Raw genomic sequence first — 15470 nt, forward strand, 5'->3', positions numbered from 1 at the left:
GAGTGGACTGAGAAGACTTGGAGTGGACTGAGAGGACGCAGAGTGGACTAAAAGGACATAGAGTGGATTGAGAAGACAGGGAGTGGACTGAGAGTACATAGAGTGGAATGAGAAGACATGGAGTGGACTGAGAGGACATAGAGTGGACTGAGAAGACATAGAGTGGACTGAGAACACAGGGAGTGGACTAAGAGGGCATAGACTGGACTGAGAAGACAGCGAGTGGACTGAGAGGACATAGAGTGGACTGAGAGTGAACAGAGAAGACAGAGAGTGGACTGAGAAGACTGGGAGTGGACTCAGAGGATATAGAGTGGACTGAGAATTCCGGGCGTGGACTGAGAGGACACAGAGTGGACTGAGAGGACATAGAGTGGACTGAGAGGTCAGGGAGTATACTGAGAGGACATTGAGTGGACTGAGAAGACAGGGAGTGGACTGAGAGGACTTAGAGTGGACTGAGAAGACGGGGAGTGGACTGAGAGGACTTGGAGTGGACTGAGAGGACGTAGAGTGGAATGAGAAGACATGGATTGGACTGAGAGGACATAGAGTGGACAGAGAAGACATGGAGTGGACTGAGAACACAGGGAGTGGACTAAGAGGGCATAGACTGGACTGCGAAGACATCGAGTGGACTGAGAGGGCATAGAGTGGACTGAGAGTGAACAGAGAAGAAATAGAGTGGACTGAGAAGACTGGGAGTGGACTCATAGGACATAGATTGGACTGAGAGGACATAGAGTGGACTGAGAACACAGGGAGTGGACTAAGAGGGCATAGACTGGACTGCGAAGACAGCGAGTGGACTGAGAGGACAGAGTGGAATGAGAGTGAACAGAGAAGACATATAGTGGACTGAGAAGACTGGGAGTGGACTGAGAGGACATAGAGTGGACTGAGAAGTCAGGGCGTGGACTGAGAGGACACAGAGTGGACTGAGAGGACATAGACTGGACTGAGAGGTCAGGGAGCAGACTGAGAGGACATTGAGTGGACTGTGGAGACAGGGAGTGGACTGAGAGGACTTAGAGTGGACTGAGAAGATACTTAGTAGTGATACTGGTGAAACAATTATGTGTGTGTTATGTATGTGTGCATTAAAAAAGATAACAAAACAATTCGTTAGAAAATTAATGTAATACACAGTAAATTCCGCCTCACATATGTCATATGACTTTTGCCAGGATTTGTGTCGAATGATAAGTTTGCAATAATCTATTCAAAATGTTGAACAATACTCACTTTGAAGGGTTTATAGAAAAATTTACAGAATATGCTATTGCAATAGTTATAACAACGTACAACCTATATTCAGTGATTATTCCGAGGGTAAATTTACATTTCCCTCCGGCCTATACCTGCACGTGCCTCTAGTATGCCTACTGTGCTTATGTAGACAACAACCCTCTGACGAGACAAATTAGTTGTGTTGTAGTTACATTCACATCCGAATGACTTTTTTTCCACTGTCTAGTGATAATCATGCACATTTTGACACATAATTGTTACAGTGCCGAAAAATATTACCATGCCTACTAAAAAGTAATGACTTGCCAACTTGCAGTGACGAAATTCTTAAGAGCTTTTGAGACTTATCCTACCGGTTCCCACATTTATTTAAGTTATTATACCTAGTAACAATAGGCCAGTAAGTTCGTAACATCGATGTATCGTACCACTTGATTACACTCCAATCCTTCCAAAAAAATAAGTACACTGTTGGCACTCCTTCCAGTATGGAGAGTTCATTGCGAGGGGCTTGTGGCACATGCGTCTTAAAGACGGTAGCTACGACCTTGATTCGCAATGTAGAGGGGGATTCTGGGGAGGAGATATCGATTCGCTACATTTCCATACAAAACATCACTAGCCTCTCATTCACAATTTGATATGTCACTTTATATTTGGGGCTCTGTATATGCACTGTGTTGTTGAGTGTTAGTTTCGTTGAGAGTCCATGCCTGTGAGTGTTACATATTTTCTGTATTATGAATCTTAATGAGAGAACATTAAGGTAGATTTAAAAGCTAAACAGTTTTCAAGTTGGATGTATGAAACATAAGTGTGCTTAGAAAGTTAGTGATGGACTCCACATTTACACTTTAAGATCAGTGCTGTAGTTGGGCCGGTATGGGCCAATACGCCATACCGTCTAAAATAAAAACTTGCTGTTACCATACCAGCAAAAAATATAGACTTGAAAACATTCATTATGTTCAACTAGTCTTTCATACACTTTGAAATGAAGGATGTTAGATATCTGAAAAAAATTTAGTTCTGATTTCTGGCATAACAGTAACAGCTGGTATCTCATATCCTTTGCTTACACACTTGTATATTCGTTGTCTTATTGAAAACTATGGTCTGGCACCTCATGAATAGTAGTTATCTGTTAATTTCAAGCCTGTCGTGATATTTCTAATTAATAGGTCTACTAATTTGACGACACGACACCTCACAACTGAAGTTTCCCATTATATTAATAATAAGTTAAGAGACTCTGAATTAATTAAGGTCTAAATACGCAAGTTTTCCTGAAATTACAATGTCTGATGATTTTGTTCAGAATATGGCAGTAGTTGTGATGGCCTTATTATGAGACATATAACAATTTCGTAAGCTTAATAGCATACTGTACTGTTAAGGTCTTTGATTCTATGGTACATTCGCCTGGATCTTATGTTGAAGAGGCATTTTCTTCTTCATAATAGGAAGTTTTCAAAGATAGTGAGCTACATTGCAGGACAAATATAGCTAATATAAAACCTAGTCATTTTTACAGAACCCTGGCAGAAAATTTCAATCAGAGGCTTTTCAATCCCACAGTAACATCCTACTTATGTTGACAGTCTGAGATTAGTATTATAGAATGGAAGACACGTAAAATAGAGAATGTTGAAAGATTTCATTTGTAAATACAAACATTTACGTGTAGGCCTACCTATAACCTGTACTAATATGTTCATCTTAAACTTGTATGAGCATTTCCATTTTGAAGAAAAGCGAAAGTACATTCTGGCCTTTAGGGATTATACTGACTTCAATATGAAACCTCCAGACCTTCGTAATTTGTAACATAGACCTATAATGCATTCTATTCTAATTTCAACTTCAGAATACAAAGGCGCTTTAGTGTAATGAACGATATTTCGACTAAGAATAGGAATACTCTTCTAGTAAAATAAATCCTAGGCTTTTGTTCTCAATCCTGTGTTGGGCCATCATTGTCAACATTTAACCCCATGCCTTATGTGCTATTGTGGCTGCGATCTGGATGGCGATCTCCAACCTAGGAGATTTGAACAGTACCCCTAAAATTATTTTCCAACTACAGCACTGATTAAAACAGCGGATGGAGGAAGACTAAATGTAAATATTCTATTGCCTTGGTGTTAGAAATATCTTTGGTTAACTGGGAGTTCTTGGTCATATAGTTCAAATTGTTTTACCCGTATTCTATTGGATTTTTTTTTTTTTTGAGGGGATTATGTAACTATATTTGTCTTCAAAATGCCGTGAATCATCTAATGTATAAGATGATAGAAGGATAACAGATTTATATCACCCTATTTAGTTTTGACACATTTGCTTCGCCACTGTTACCTTGTCCCTTAATGTTAATACATATGAAAGTATTTTCTGTGCAGTTTTGTGCATTATTCACTTTTTCTTTGCAAACACATTTTTCCTACGTTAGGGAATTATATCGAAATACCATCCTTTACAGTTCATGCTATTTCCTTATTTTTAATGTTTATATTGGTGTTGTAAAATAATTGCATCTGCAACGCGTTTTTAATGTTTTACCGTAATTGCATTCATCATTACCTAAACATTGTCTTGCAATAAGGTATCGGTACTGGTATAACATTATTTATTAGTTTCTTCGTATATTGTGTACTCAAATCTGTTGTTTATTATTGATTATACAAGTATTGGTTAGGATTGTTCAATATGTGTACAATAAATATTGGTATTGGTACTAGTTTCATGATTAATGTCTCCCTTTCCCTGTGGATCACTTTCCCTCATACTAGGCCTATCCTTACCATCTCTGCCAACTGTTGTTATTAGATCACATTATTCCACTCAAGAAAATAATGCCCTTCCAGGTGCGATACTAAGGATATTTTAGTATATGGGCAGATATCATGTATAAGCCTAATAAACTTCCAATTTTTTTGGCTCTCCATACATACACTTATATCTTATAAGTTCACTATTCTCGAACTTAGGGATTAATGCCCTCTCAGCCTTAAATCAACTGCCTATTACCATTTCGCACCGGGACTTCTTTACAATTTCTGCATTTTTTAGAATACTAACTCCTTAATAGCCATACTAATGTCACATGATTACACTAGACATGAATTAGGAAAGTTATTCTTTACTTCAAAGTACGGCCTGTTACCATTCCAGTAACGGCATTTATATTTACAAATTCTACAATTTTTTTTTTTTTGCATTTTCTTCATACCTGTACCGGCTCAACCTGTCATTCATAAGTTTACATGGATCGAATTATGGAAATAATGTCTTGAGAGTATTCTAACTAAGGCCTGCCAATACGTGGTCATGGGACATTATGTTTAGAAACATTGCCCTCAATGAGTCAGTCCACTTTCTGTCCTCTCAGTCCACTCTATGTCCTCTCAGTCCACTCTATGTGCTCTCACTCCATTCTCTGTCATCTCAGTCCACTCAATGTCCTCTCAGTCTACTCCCTGACCTCTCAGTCCACTCTATGTCCTCTCAGTCCACTCTGTGTCCTCTCAGTCCACGCCCTGACTTCTCAGTCCACTCTATGTCCTCTGAGTCCACTCCCAGTCTTCTCAGTCCACTCTATGTCTTCTATGTTCACTCTCAGTCCACTCTATGTCTTCTCTGTTCACTCTCAGTCCACTCTATGTCCTCTCAGTCCACTCGCTGTCTTCGCAGTCCAGTCTATGCCCTCTTAGTCCACTCCCTGTGTTCTCAGTCCACTCCATGTCTTCTCAGTCCCCTCTATGTCCTCTCAGTCCAATCCATGTCTTCTCATTCCACTCTATGTCCTCTCAGTCCACTCCCTGTCTTCTCAATCCACTCTATGTCCTTTTAGTCCACTCTACGTCCTCTCAGTCCACTCCAAGTCTTCTCAGTCCACTCTATGTCGTCTGAGTCCACTCCCTGTCTTCTCAGTCCACTCTATGTCCTCTCAGTACACTCCATGTCCTCTCAGTCCACTCCATGTCTTCTCATTCCACTCTATGTCCTCTCAGTCCACTCCATGTCCTCTCAGTCCATTCCCCGTCTTCTCAGTCCACTCTAAGTCCTCTCAGTCCCCTGCCTGACTTCTCAGTCCACTCAATGTCCTCTCAGTCTACTCCCTGACCTCTCAGTCCACTCTATGTCCTCTCAGTCCACTCTGTGTCCTCTCAGTCCACGCCCGGAATTCTCGGTCCACTCTATGTCCTATGAGTCCACTCCCAGTCTTCTCAGTCCACTCTGTGTCTTCTCTGTTCACTCTCAGTCCACTCTATGTCCTCTCAGTCCACTCGCTGTCTTCGCAGTCCAGTCTATGCCCTCTTAGTCCACTCCCTGTGTTCTCAGTCCACTCTATGTCCTCTCAGTCCACTCCATGTCTTCTCATTCCACTCTATGTACTCTCAGTCCACTCCCTGTCTTCTCAATCCACTCTATGTCCTTTTAGTCCACTCTACGTCCTCTCAGTCCACTCCAAGTCCTCTCAGTCCACTCCCTGTCTTCTCAGTCCACTCAATGTCCTCTCAGTCTACTCCCTGACCTCTCAGTCCACTCTATGTCCTCTCAGTCCACTCTGTGTCCTCTCAGTCCACGCCCGGACTTCTCAGTCCACTCTATGTCCTCTGAGTCCACTCCCAGTCTTCTCAGTCCACTGTATGTCTTCTCTGTTCACTCTCAGTCCACTCGCTGTCTTCTCAGTCCAGTCTATGCCCTCTTAGTCCACTCCCTGTGTTCTCAGCCCACTCTATGTCTTCTCAGTCCACTCTATGTCCTCTCAGTCCACTCCATGTCTTCTCATTCCACTCTATGTACTCTCAGTCCACTCCCTGTCTTCTCAATCCACTCTATGTCCTTTTAGTCCACTCTACGTCCTCTCAGTCCACTCCAAGTCTTCTCAGTCCACTCTATGTCGTCTGAGTCCACTCCCTGTCTTCTCAGTCCACTCTATGTCCTCTCAGTACACTCCATGTCCTCTCAGTCCACTCCCCGTCTTCTCAGTCCACTCTATGTACTCTCAGTCCACTCCCTGTCTTCTCTATGCACTCTATGTCCTTTTAGTCCACTCTATGTCCTCTCAGTCCACTCCCAGTCTTCTCAGTCCACTCTATGTCGTCTGAGTCCACTCCCTGTCTTCTCAGTCCACAGTATGTCCTCTCAGTACACTCCCTGTGTTCTCAGTCCACACTATGTCCTCTCAGTCCACACTATGTTTTCTCAGTCCAGTCCATGTCTTCTCAGTCCACTCTATGTCCTCTCAGTCCACTCCATGTCCTCTCAGTCCACTCCCCGTCTTCTCAGTCCACTCTAAGTCCTCTCAGTCCACTCCCTGTCTTCTCAGTCCACTCAATGTCCTCTCAGTCTACTCCCTGACCTGTCAGTACACTCTACGTCCTCTCAGTCCACGCCCTGAATTTTCAGTCCACTCTATGTACTCTCAGTCCACTCCCTGTCTTCTCAATCCACTCTATGTCCTTTTAGTCCACTCTATGTCCTCTCAGTCCACTCCCAGTCTTCTCAGTCCACTCTATGTCGTCTGAGTCCACTTCCTGTCTTCTCAGTCCACAGTATGTCCTCTCAGTACACTCCCTGTGTTCTCGGTCGACTCTATGTCCTCTCTGTCCACTCTATGTCCTCTCAATCCTCTCCCTGTGTTCTCAGTCCACTCTATCTCCTCTCAGTCCACTCTATGTCCTCTCAGTCCAATCCCTGTCTTCTCAGCCCACTCTATGTCCTCTCAGTCCACGCCCTGTCTTCTCAGTCCGCTCTATGTCCTCTGAGTCAACTCCCTGTCTTCTCACTTGACTCTGTGTCCTCTCAGTCCACGCTGTCTTCTCAGTCCACTCTATGTCCTCTCAGTCCACTCCCTGTCTACTCAGTCCACTCTATGTCCTCACAGTCCACTCCCTGTCTTCTCAGTCGACTCTATATCGTCTCAGTCCACTCCCTGTCTTCTCATTCCACTCTATGTCCTCTCAGTCCACTCCCTGTCTTCTCAATCCACTCTATGTCCTTTAGTCCACTCGCTGTCCTCTCAGTCCACTCCATGTATTATCAGTCCACTCTATGTCCTCTCAGTCCACTCTTTGTCCTCTCTGTCCACTCCCTGTCTTCTCAGTCCACTCTATGTCCTCTCAGTCCACTCCCTGTCTTCTCAGTCCACTATATGCCTTCTCAGTCCACTCTATGTCTTCTCAGTCCAATCTAAGTCTTCTCAGTCCACTCTATGTCTTCTCAGTCCAATCTATGTCCTCTCAGTCCACTCCATGTCTTCTCGGTCCAATCTATGTCCTCTTAGTCCACTCTCTGTCCTCTCAGTCCACTCTATGTCCTCTTAGTCCACTCTATGTCCTCTCAGTCCACTCTATGTCCTCTTAGTCCACTCTGTGTCCTCTCAGTCCACATTCTGTCTTCTCAGTCCACTCAATGGCTTCTCAGTCCACTCTATTTCTTCTCAGTCCACTCTATGTCCTCTCAGTTTACTCCCTGTTTCTCAGTCCACTCTATGTCCTCTCAGTCCTCTCCCTGTCTTCTCAGTCCACTCTATGTCCTCTCAATCCACTCCATGTCCTCTCAGTCCACTCCCTGTCTTCTGAGTCCACTCTATGTCCTCTCAGTCCACTCCCAGTCTTCTCAGTCCACTCTATGTCGTCTGAGTGCACTCCGTCTTCTCAGTCCACAGTATGTCCTCTCAGAACACACTCCCTGTGTTCTCAGTCCACTCTATGTCCTCTCAGTCCACTCTATGTCCTCTCAGTCCTCTCCCTGTGTTCTCAGTCCACTCTATGTCCTCTTAGTTCCCTCTATGTCCTCTCAGTCCACTCCCTGCTTTCTCAGTCCAATCTATGTTCTCTCAGTCCACTCCCTGACTTCTCAGTCCACTCTATGTCCTCTTAGTCCACTCCCTGTCTTCTCAGTCCACTCTATGTCCCTTCAGTCCACTCTATGTCCTCCCAGTCCACTCCCTGTCTTCACAGTCCACTCCCTGTCTTCTCAGTCCACCCCCTGTCTTCTGAGTCCACTCAATGTCCTCTTAGTTTTTCTCCCTGTCCTCTCAGTCCACTCTATGTCCTCTCAGTCCTCTCTATGTCCTCTTAGTCCACTCTATGTCCTCTGAGTCCACTCAATGTGCTCTAAATCCACTCTGTATGCTCTCAGTCCACTGTATGTCCTCTCAGTCCACTCTATGTGCTCTTATTCCACTCTATGTGCTCTGGGCCCACTCTCTCTCTCCTCTCAGTCATATCTGGTTCTTCTCTGTCCGCTCAGAGTCCCACCAGTTCACTCTCTGAGTTGTCACTCTACTCTATGTCCTCTCAGTCCACTCAATGTCCTGTCAGGCCACTCTTTCTTCTCCGTCCACTCTTCTCTCTCATCTTAGTCCAATGTGGTTCCTCTCAGTCCACTCTCTGTCCTCTGAGTCCATTTTCTGCCCACTGAGTCTCCTCTCTGAGCTTGGACTCCTCTCTCTGTCCTCTCAGTCCACTCTATGTGCACTCAGTCCACTCTCTGTCCTCTCAGTCCTATCTGCTTCCTCTCAGTTCACTCACAGTCAAACCAGTACTCTCTCTGTACTCATATTCCCCTGTCTGAATTCTTAGTCCACTTTATGTCCTCTCAGTCCACGCAGTGTTCTTTCAGTCCATTCTCTGTCCTCTCAGTCCACTGTATGTGCTCTCAGTGTATTTCCTTTCCTGTCATTGGGGATTATATGATCTGGTTTTGCAACAATTTGCATATCTGTCATACTCATACATATTTTTTGGGATTGCATTTATTCGGGGTTCGAACCCGGGTAATAATTTGTTTGTTGTACAGTTCTTTGCCGTACGGGTATCTTGAGCTGTAAGCATAGTGTCATTGCGACTCTGGTGTTCTGTCTGTAAACTACGTCCACGATTTAATACAGTTACAACTTATTACCTTTTCAAATACATGATGGCAGCTTTTCTCTCATCGCTATCGCTAAGGAGTGTAGTGTTGGCTCCCATGCATACATGCTTAATTTGATTTACGTAGTAGCCTTGCGCGCGTCCGCCATGACAGTTCGCCTTGGCAACAGTTTATTGGATTATACCTTTATTTTAATTGACGACTTTATTGTTTACATACACATTGGCTATTGCATGAAAATGAACTTCATTGCTTACTTACACATAAGCTACTGCATATGGAAATAAACATTTTCAAAGTAATGAGTAACGTTTTAGCATTTCCTGTCACTTGTTCTGTCATAATAAGTACGCGTCGTGGATTATTATTGAAACTAACGTAGAAACTTGTTCCTCTATCCTGATCCTCGAAATGTAGGCCTATGTGCAAGGTGATTGGATTACGGTAGACATGTATTGGGACTACTAATTACTAATGATAACATTATTACATCTTTAAAATCGGAATAATATCGCACTAAAGAGGCAATTAACGTATACGTTTTACTTACCTTGTACTATAAAACCATTTATAACAATCAACACTCCGCCGTTGCAATTTCCACTTGCACTTTTATTCTCCACTTCTCCAGAAATTGGCGCGTATTTCAATAGACAGTGCTGCCAACAGCGTCGCCAACTCGACTTAAAAACTCGCTAAGAAAAGTACAGAAATCGCTAAATTGCTATATTGTTGTTAGGATGGGGGGGGGGGGAGGGAAACCGTATTTTGTGGAGATTTGAGTCCCAAAACGGAGGTAGGGATATTTTTAGAAATTGTTTTTCTCTCTCGCAGCGGCATATATTATATATATATATATATATATATATATATATATATATATATATATATATATATATATAAGCTAATGGTTTAACGACGCTCGCAACTGCAGAGGTTATATCAGTGTCGCTGGTGTGCCGGAATTTTGTCCCGGAGTTCTTTTACATGCCAGTAAATCTACTGTCATGTGCCTGTCACATTTAAACACACATAAATTCCATCGACCTGGGCTGGGATCGAACTCGCAACCTCGAGCATAGAAGGCCAGCGCTATATATATGTCCGGCTGCTGGCCTCACGTCCACATGCCGAAGCAGTGGTGGACGATCATCAAACCAATATGGAAGTATCGTGTGGTTAGCACGATGATCTCCCCCAGCTGTTACAGCTGGTTTGCGAAACTGGATTTTCACTACCTACTGTAGCTCCCCAACGACATCACGATGATGGGTGGGCACCGATCCTATACACTGGCGAAATTTCATGAGAAAATTTCTTCCCCCATGAGGACTCGAACCAGCAAGTCGTAAGTAGGATGTCTTAGACCATGATGCCACAGCACAGGATATATATTAAATTTAGCGATTTCTGCACGGTTTTGTAGCATGTTTTCTAAAATCGAATTGGCAACACACCAATTGAGATACAAGAAATCCGATCTGTGTTGCTAACATAATTACAGTAGGCCTATAACAATTTTTTTTTGTACATTTCACAGCCATAAACTTATCTGTTTGCGGCGCGAAAGCCCATGAAGAGTCAAGGGCGACTAACAGATTGCTGGCTCCATGCTTACATGCTTCAGTAGAGGTGAACGATCATCCAACCAGTGGGGGTGGGGGATCATGTAAGATGGCCAATTTTTAAAATCGAAATGTCTGGACTCTATAACTACGGTACATATTTTGTAGGGAGGAGCCGTTAATAAAAACATGAATTTGCCTTTAATTTTATTGATACTCTTGTTGCTCCTGTGGTCTTTTGAAGATATATTTCTGATTAGTAGTTGAAGCCTTTAAAAGATGTTTTTCTTTGATAAGGTGATAAACTGATGAAACTCCATACAAGTCATCCTATAGTTGAAGTTCACTCTCAACTGTTTTAACAGGAAGTCTTGTGCTTATCTGTCCACAGGTTTTTCATTATCGAGAACACGTGTTCACCTGCAGCACTGCTCATGTGAATATACAGAACAAATTTGACTATTTTAAGCACTTCTACTGTATTTAATAAGAAAAACTCCACTCGTTTATGACCCGTTGGTGTATTCTTTATTAATTTTTGGAACACTATGTAAAACTTGCTGTGATTGGTGCTTCCAGTGGTCATTCACTTTACAGGAATCATGTAAATAGAAACTTCGACTTTGGAACAATGTATGTGTCTGCTGACTTAGAAAAGATTATAATGTTGCTTCATATTAACAGTTTAAAAAATCTTCATTAATATGCTTATCACTTATAACAAGATGTTTGCACCTGTAGGAATACATCAGAGCAAGATATACCCTTTTGCTACTTTGTTACATGAAAATATAAGAGGAGAGGGAAGGAAGAGTTCATAATGTTTCACAGGATTCAGAACAATTCATATTTTGGCTAGATAATATTGTACTGCCCAAAATAAAAATTGAACCTTTTATTTTTTCTTGTTTATACAGTAAATTCTTCAAAAGTGAGTGAAAAGTCAATCAAAGTGAATTATTTTGAATTCTAACATACATTTGTCTTGTGACAGTTTTTCCATCAAGTAGAACTATTGTTGTAGCATCAAGAGAAAACATAATAATGGCTATGATTTCATCACTACTGTACAGACAGAAAATGAAGGTAAAATGATTAAGTGATGAACATTTCATACTTCTAACATTTTTTGGATTTTTCTTCAGTAAATAGTAAATACAATAGTCCAAGAAAAGAAATTTGCTACTGCTATAATAACACCTACAAATAATAGTGCTTAATATATAATACCAAATCTGGACCAATTAGGCTACTTTCCTATAAGAGACAAGTTTGTAGAAGATACAGACGATTTCGGCAAGCAGAAGATAAAACAGAAGTAAATGCTCTGACCAAACGAATTCATAACTTAAGTTTAAGCCATCGTCTCAAACTATTAGATGATGACATTGAAGAGGCAGTTTCAAAAAACAATATCTAGTCAGTGGTGAAACATTTTAAGTCCAGAACTAAAATGCGTTCAAATGCTATTAAAGGATGTAATGGCATATTATATCTACCCAAAGATAAAGTAGACGCAATAGCAGACGTTTTACAAGAACAGTTCCAGCCTCATCCTCCTCATGATGATTTAGATACCAGAAGAAATCATCAGGAAATAGGATCTGCTGTACTTGATTTTTTAAATAAACCATCATCTGTTGGTGACATTACTATAACAGCATCTCAAATAAAACTGTACATAAAATATACAAATTCTAAAAAGTCTCCAGGTCCTGATAATATTACCAATAAAATTCTCAAAAATCTTCATGTTGTCATAAAATACATTACAGAATTAATAATCAAGGCACTTTCTTTTAATTATTTTCCAAAACCTTGGAAAATTGCGCATATCATCTCAATTCCAAAGCCTGGAAAAAACGCAATATATCCTCGGAATCGGAGACCAATTAGTCTCTTAAGTAGTATTGGAAAAATATATGAAAAAGTAATTCTTGCTCACATGACAGCCATAATAGATTCTGTTATATCCAGTATCCAATTTGGTTTCATGCCACATTGTTCAATAACCCAGCAACTCGTAAGAGTTGTAGAATAAATTCAATCAGGATTTAACTCACAAGAACATACAACAGTAGCTTTCTTGGACTCGAAAAGGCATTTGACACTGTATGGCACACTGGGCTTCTATACAAATTAATACAATTAAAATTTTCAGAATCTATTATTTTCATACTTGCATCATATTTACAAGATAGACCTTTTCAAGTGAAAATGGAAACAAAATTGTCATGACCCAGAAAAAATTTTATAATCACGAAATCAGATGATAATGAGGTTGCTAACAGCTGCTATCTTAAAGCAATCAGAAAGGTACATCACACAACTTATATTTTTTTCAAGATTATAATCCTAACAGTCTCTGAAAAAGAAAATTATATATACGCACTTTTAACATTGGTAAGCTAGGACTTATCCGGAAACTCGTACAAAGGTAGCTTCATTAACTCGGTCGTGATCTAATTTGACCCACTTGATAATAAAACTTCACTTTTGTTTGCCGTTATAATCTAATTATATACTATAAACAAAGAACGTATCAAATATTATATGGTTAAGAGTATTCCATTTTTTTCTCTAAACAAAATCGGGACATCTATACGAAATACTGGCAAAAGGAAAAAGAATGATAATTTGCTAAGTTGCATTATTAAATCGAAGCAAATGGATCAACCTATAAAAGTAATTATTATAGGTTAGCATGTTTATTGCACCAGTAGCAAAATAAGGTCAAAGTTTTATCTTCCTTTTTTATCATTATTGTTTGTTTAAACTTCCAGAGTACCTATTAAATACCATACTGCAATTTGAAGAGCTGTCAATTTAAATATGTATATATGTGATTTATCGATGACAGTTGTGCAATTTTTGCTAAAAATACGTGCCTAGCGATTCTGTATTACGAAACAAACAAGAAAGTGTGAGTCCTTCATGAAATTAGGGACATATGGAATTCCTATTATCATAAGATCTTCTATAACATAATAACTATTTTGCAATGTTTTGGTAGCAACAAGATGGCGTCAGGTCCATCAAACCGGCTTCACTCCGTCCAATGGTATTAAGATGCTAGTGTCTACTCTATGTATTCTGTGCTCGTTGGCTAAAACAAATGACTACACCAACTAAAGGCACATTCAGTAAACTTTCATACAATCACTGTTTCTTTGATTCCTGTTACATTACTCTTAACATCATGTTACCTAACCAAAGTACCTCAAATGATTGATGAAACAGTATTACACTAACAGGATGTTTAACAACATGTTAGTTAACATGCTGTTAGTATTATTTTAACGAAGTTTGGTGAAACTGGGCCTTAATCGCATAATTTTATTGCAATAAATTACTCTGAAGTACGTATAAAAACATGCACTTAGTACAACTTTATGTGGATTTCAACAATTTGCAAAGAAAAAAAAAACAATAATGTAATGAATACCATTGCAACGTTCCTTCTGCTAACTTTGTGAACTTTCAACATCACATTTTTAAACATATGAACTTACCATATACTCTGAACAACACGACAATAAAACAATGTCTTTCGCTTTTTGTACTATTAATTGTGAACACATTTAATGCACATACATATACTCACATAAGTGTTTACAAAAAAAAAAAAATCAAAATAAAGATCTCCTACCCTTCTTTTTTCTATCACACTTGAGCAAATTCCATAAAGCCAGACATAAAATCTGGATAAGTACCTGACAAAATCTGGAGAAGTACTCCTCTCGTAGCTGTCATAAATATAGTACACATGCATTGAGATTCTTTGAATAGTTCATTAGGTCTTTAAACAAGCACTGTCAGTCTTCTTCAAATTGCAAGTATTCTTTTACATTATCGTATCCTTCACTCTTGACAAATGGGACCAGAATTCCTGTTGGCTTTTTACCTTTCCTTGTACGGCAAATAGAACAGTTGCATAATCCTCGGCATGGTGGACAAGCCCAATCCTAAAAAAGACAGAAAATACGCACATCAATAACAGGAACAGGACAGTTAATTTTAATTTGGTCAACGCACCAATTGATATTTTTCACAACTTCAAATCTAAAAGTACGAAATTCTTTGCTTAGATAACAACTATTGTGATCACTGGTTCTTTGTCATGCTTATCACATAACAATATTGATGTGATGATCACTGACTGTAAGGACAGGACTGACTGCATGATCAACACAAAAATGTTAAATGGGTTTTAAGAGTTGTTAAAAAAAAAAGTTGTGGCATTCTACCACTTTACAGCCTGACAACCTTAAGGCTTTTTTTCCTACACATTTATATCGTATCATATATCATTATGATATATGTCATAACATATCATCGCACTCATAATCGTAATTCTACGGAGTATAAGAGAGTGCTTTTCTGGCCTTAATATGTTACAGTTCACCACTGTGGAGTAATCGTTAGCATGTCTAACTATGAAATGTGCGAACCTGGATTCAAATCCTGGTTGGGACAAGTTACCTCGACGTTTTTCCGGGATTTTCCCTCGACCTATTAAGAGAAAATTCTGAGTAACTTTCGGTGCTGGACCGTGGACTCATTTCACTGGCATTATCACCTTCATTTCAGTCAGAGACTAGATAACCATCGCAGGTGATATAAAGTGCTGTTAAATAAACCATATACAGAGTGTATCAAAAAGGATGACGCAAACTTACACAGTTGAAAAGTACACGATAATAGAAACAAAAAAGTCCCAGTAAACAACGGTCCTCAAACAAGCCGTTTGTGAGAAAATTACGAATGTAT

At 40.2% G+C, this 15470-nt stretch overlaps 2 protein-coding genes across 3 annotated transcripts in view; both read right to left on the minus strand.

Moving 5' to 3' along the window:
* LOC138716430 (uncharacterized) overlaps positions 1–9777 on the minus strand; it is a 65500-nt gene extending 55723 nt beyond the window's left edge. The window contains exon 1 of the mRNA XM_069849518.1: positions 9686–9777. The gene's annotated coding sequence lies outside the window, so the exon portion shown is untranslated. The remainder of the gene's footprint in view (positions 1–9685) is intronic.
* A 1803-nt stretch (positions 9778–11580) lies between these two features.
* Positions 11581–15470, minus strand: part of LOC138716434 (cell division cycle-associated protein 7-like) — a 34096-nt gene continuing 30206 nt past the window's right edge. For both annotated transcript variants that reach the window (XM_069849524.1, XM_069849523.1), the window contains exon 6: positions 11581–14665. In XM_069849524.1, coding sequence (XP_069705625.1) covers positions 14516–14665 — 150 coding nt within the window. In that variant the 3' untranslated portion in view covers positions 11581–14515. The remainder of the gene's footprint in view (positions 14666–15470) is intronic.

The sequence above is a fragment of the Periplaneta americana genome, chromosome 16, assembly GCF_040183065.1.
Source record: "Periplaneta americana isolate PAMFEO1 chromosome 16, P.americana_PAMFEO1_priV1, whole genome shotgun sequence".
NCBI lineage: Eukaryota > Metazoa > Arthropoda > Insecta > Blattodea > Blattidae > Periplaneta > Periplaneta americana.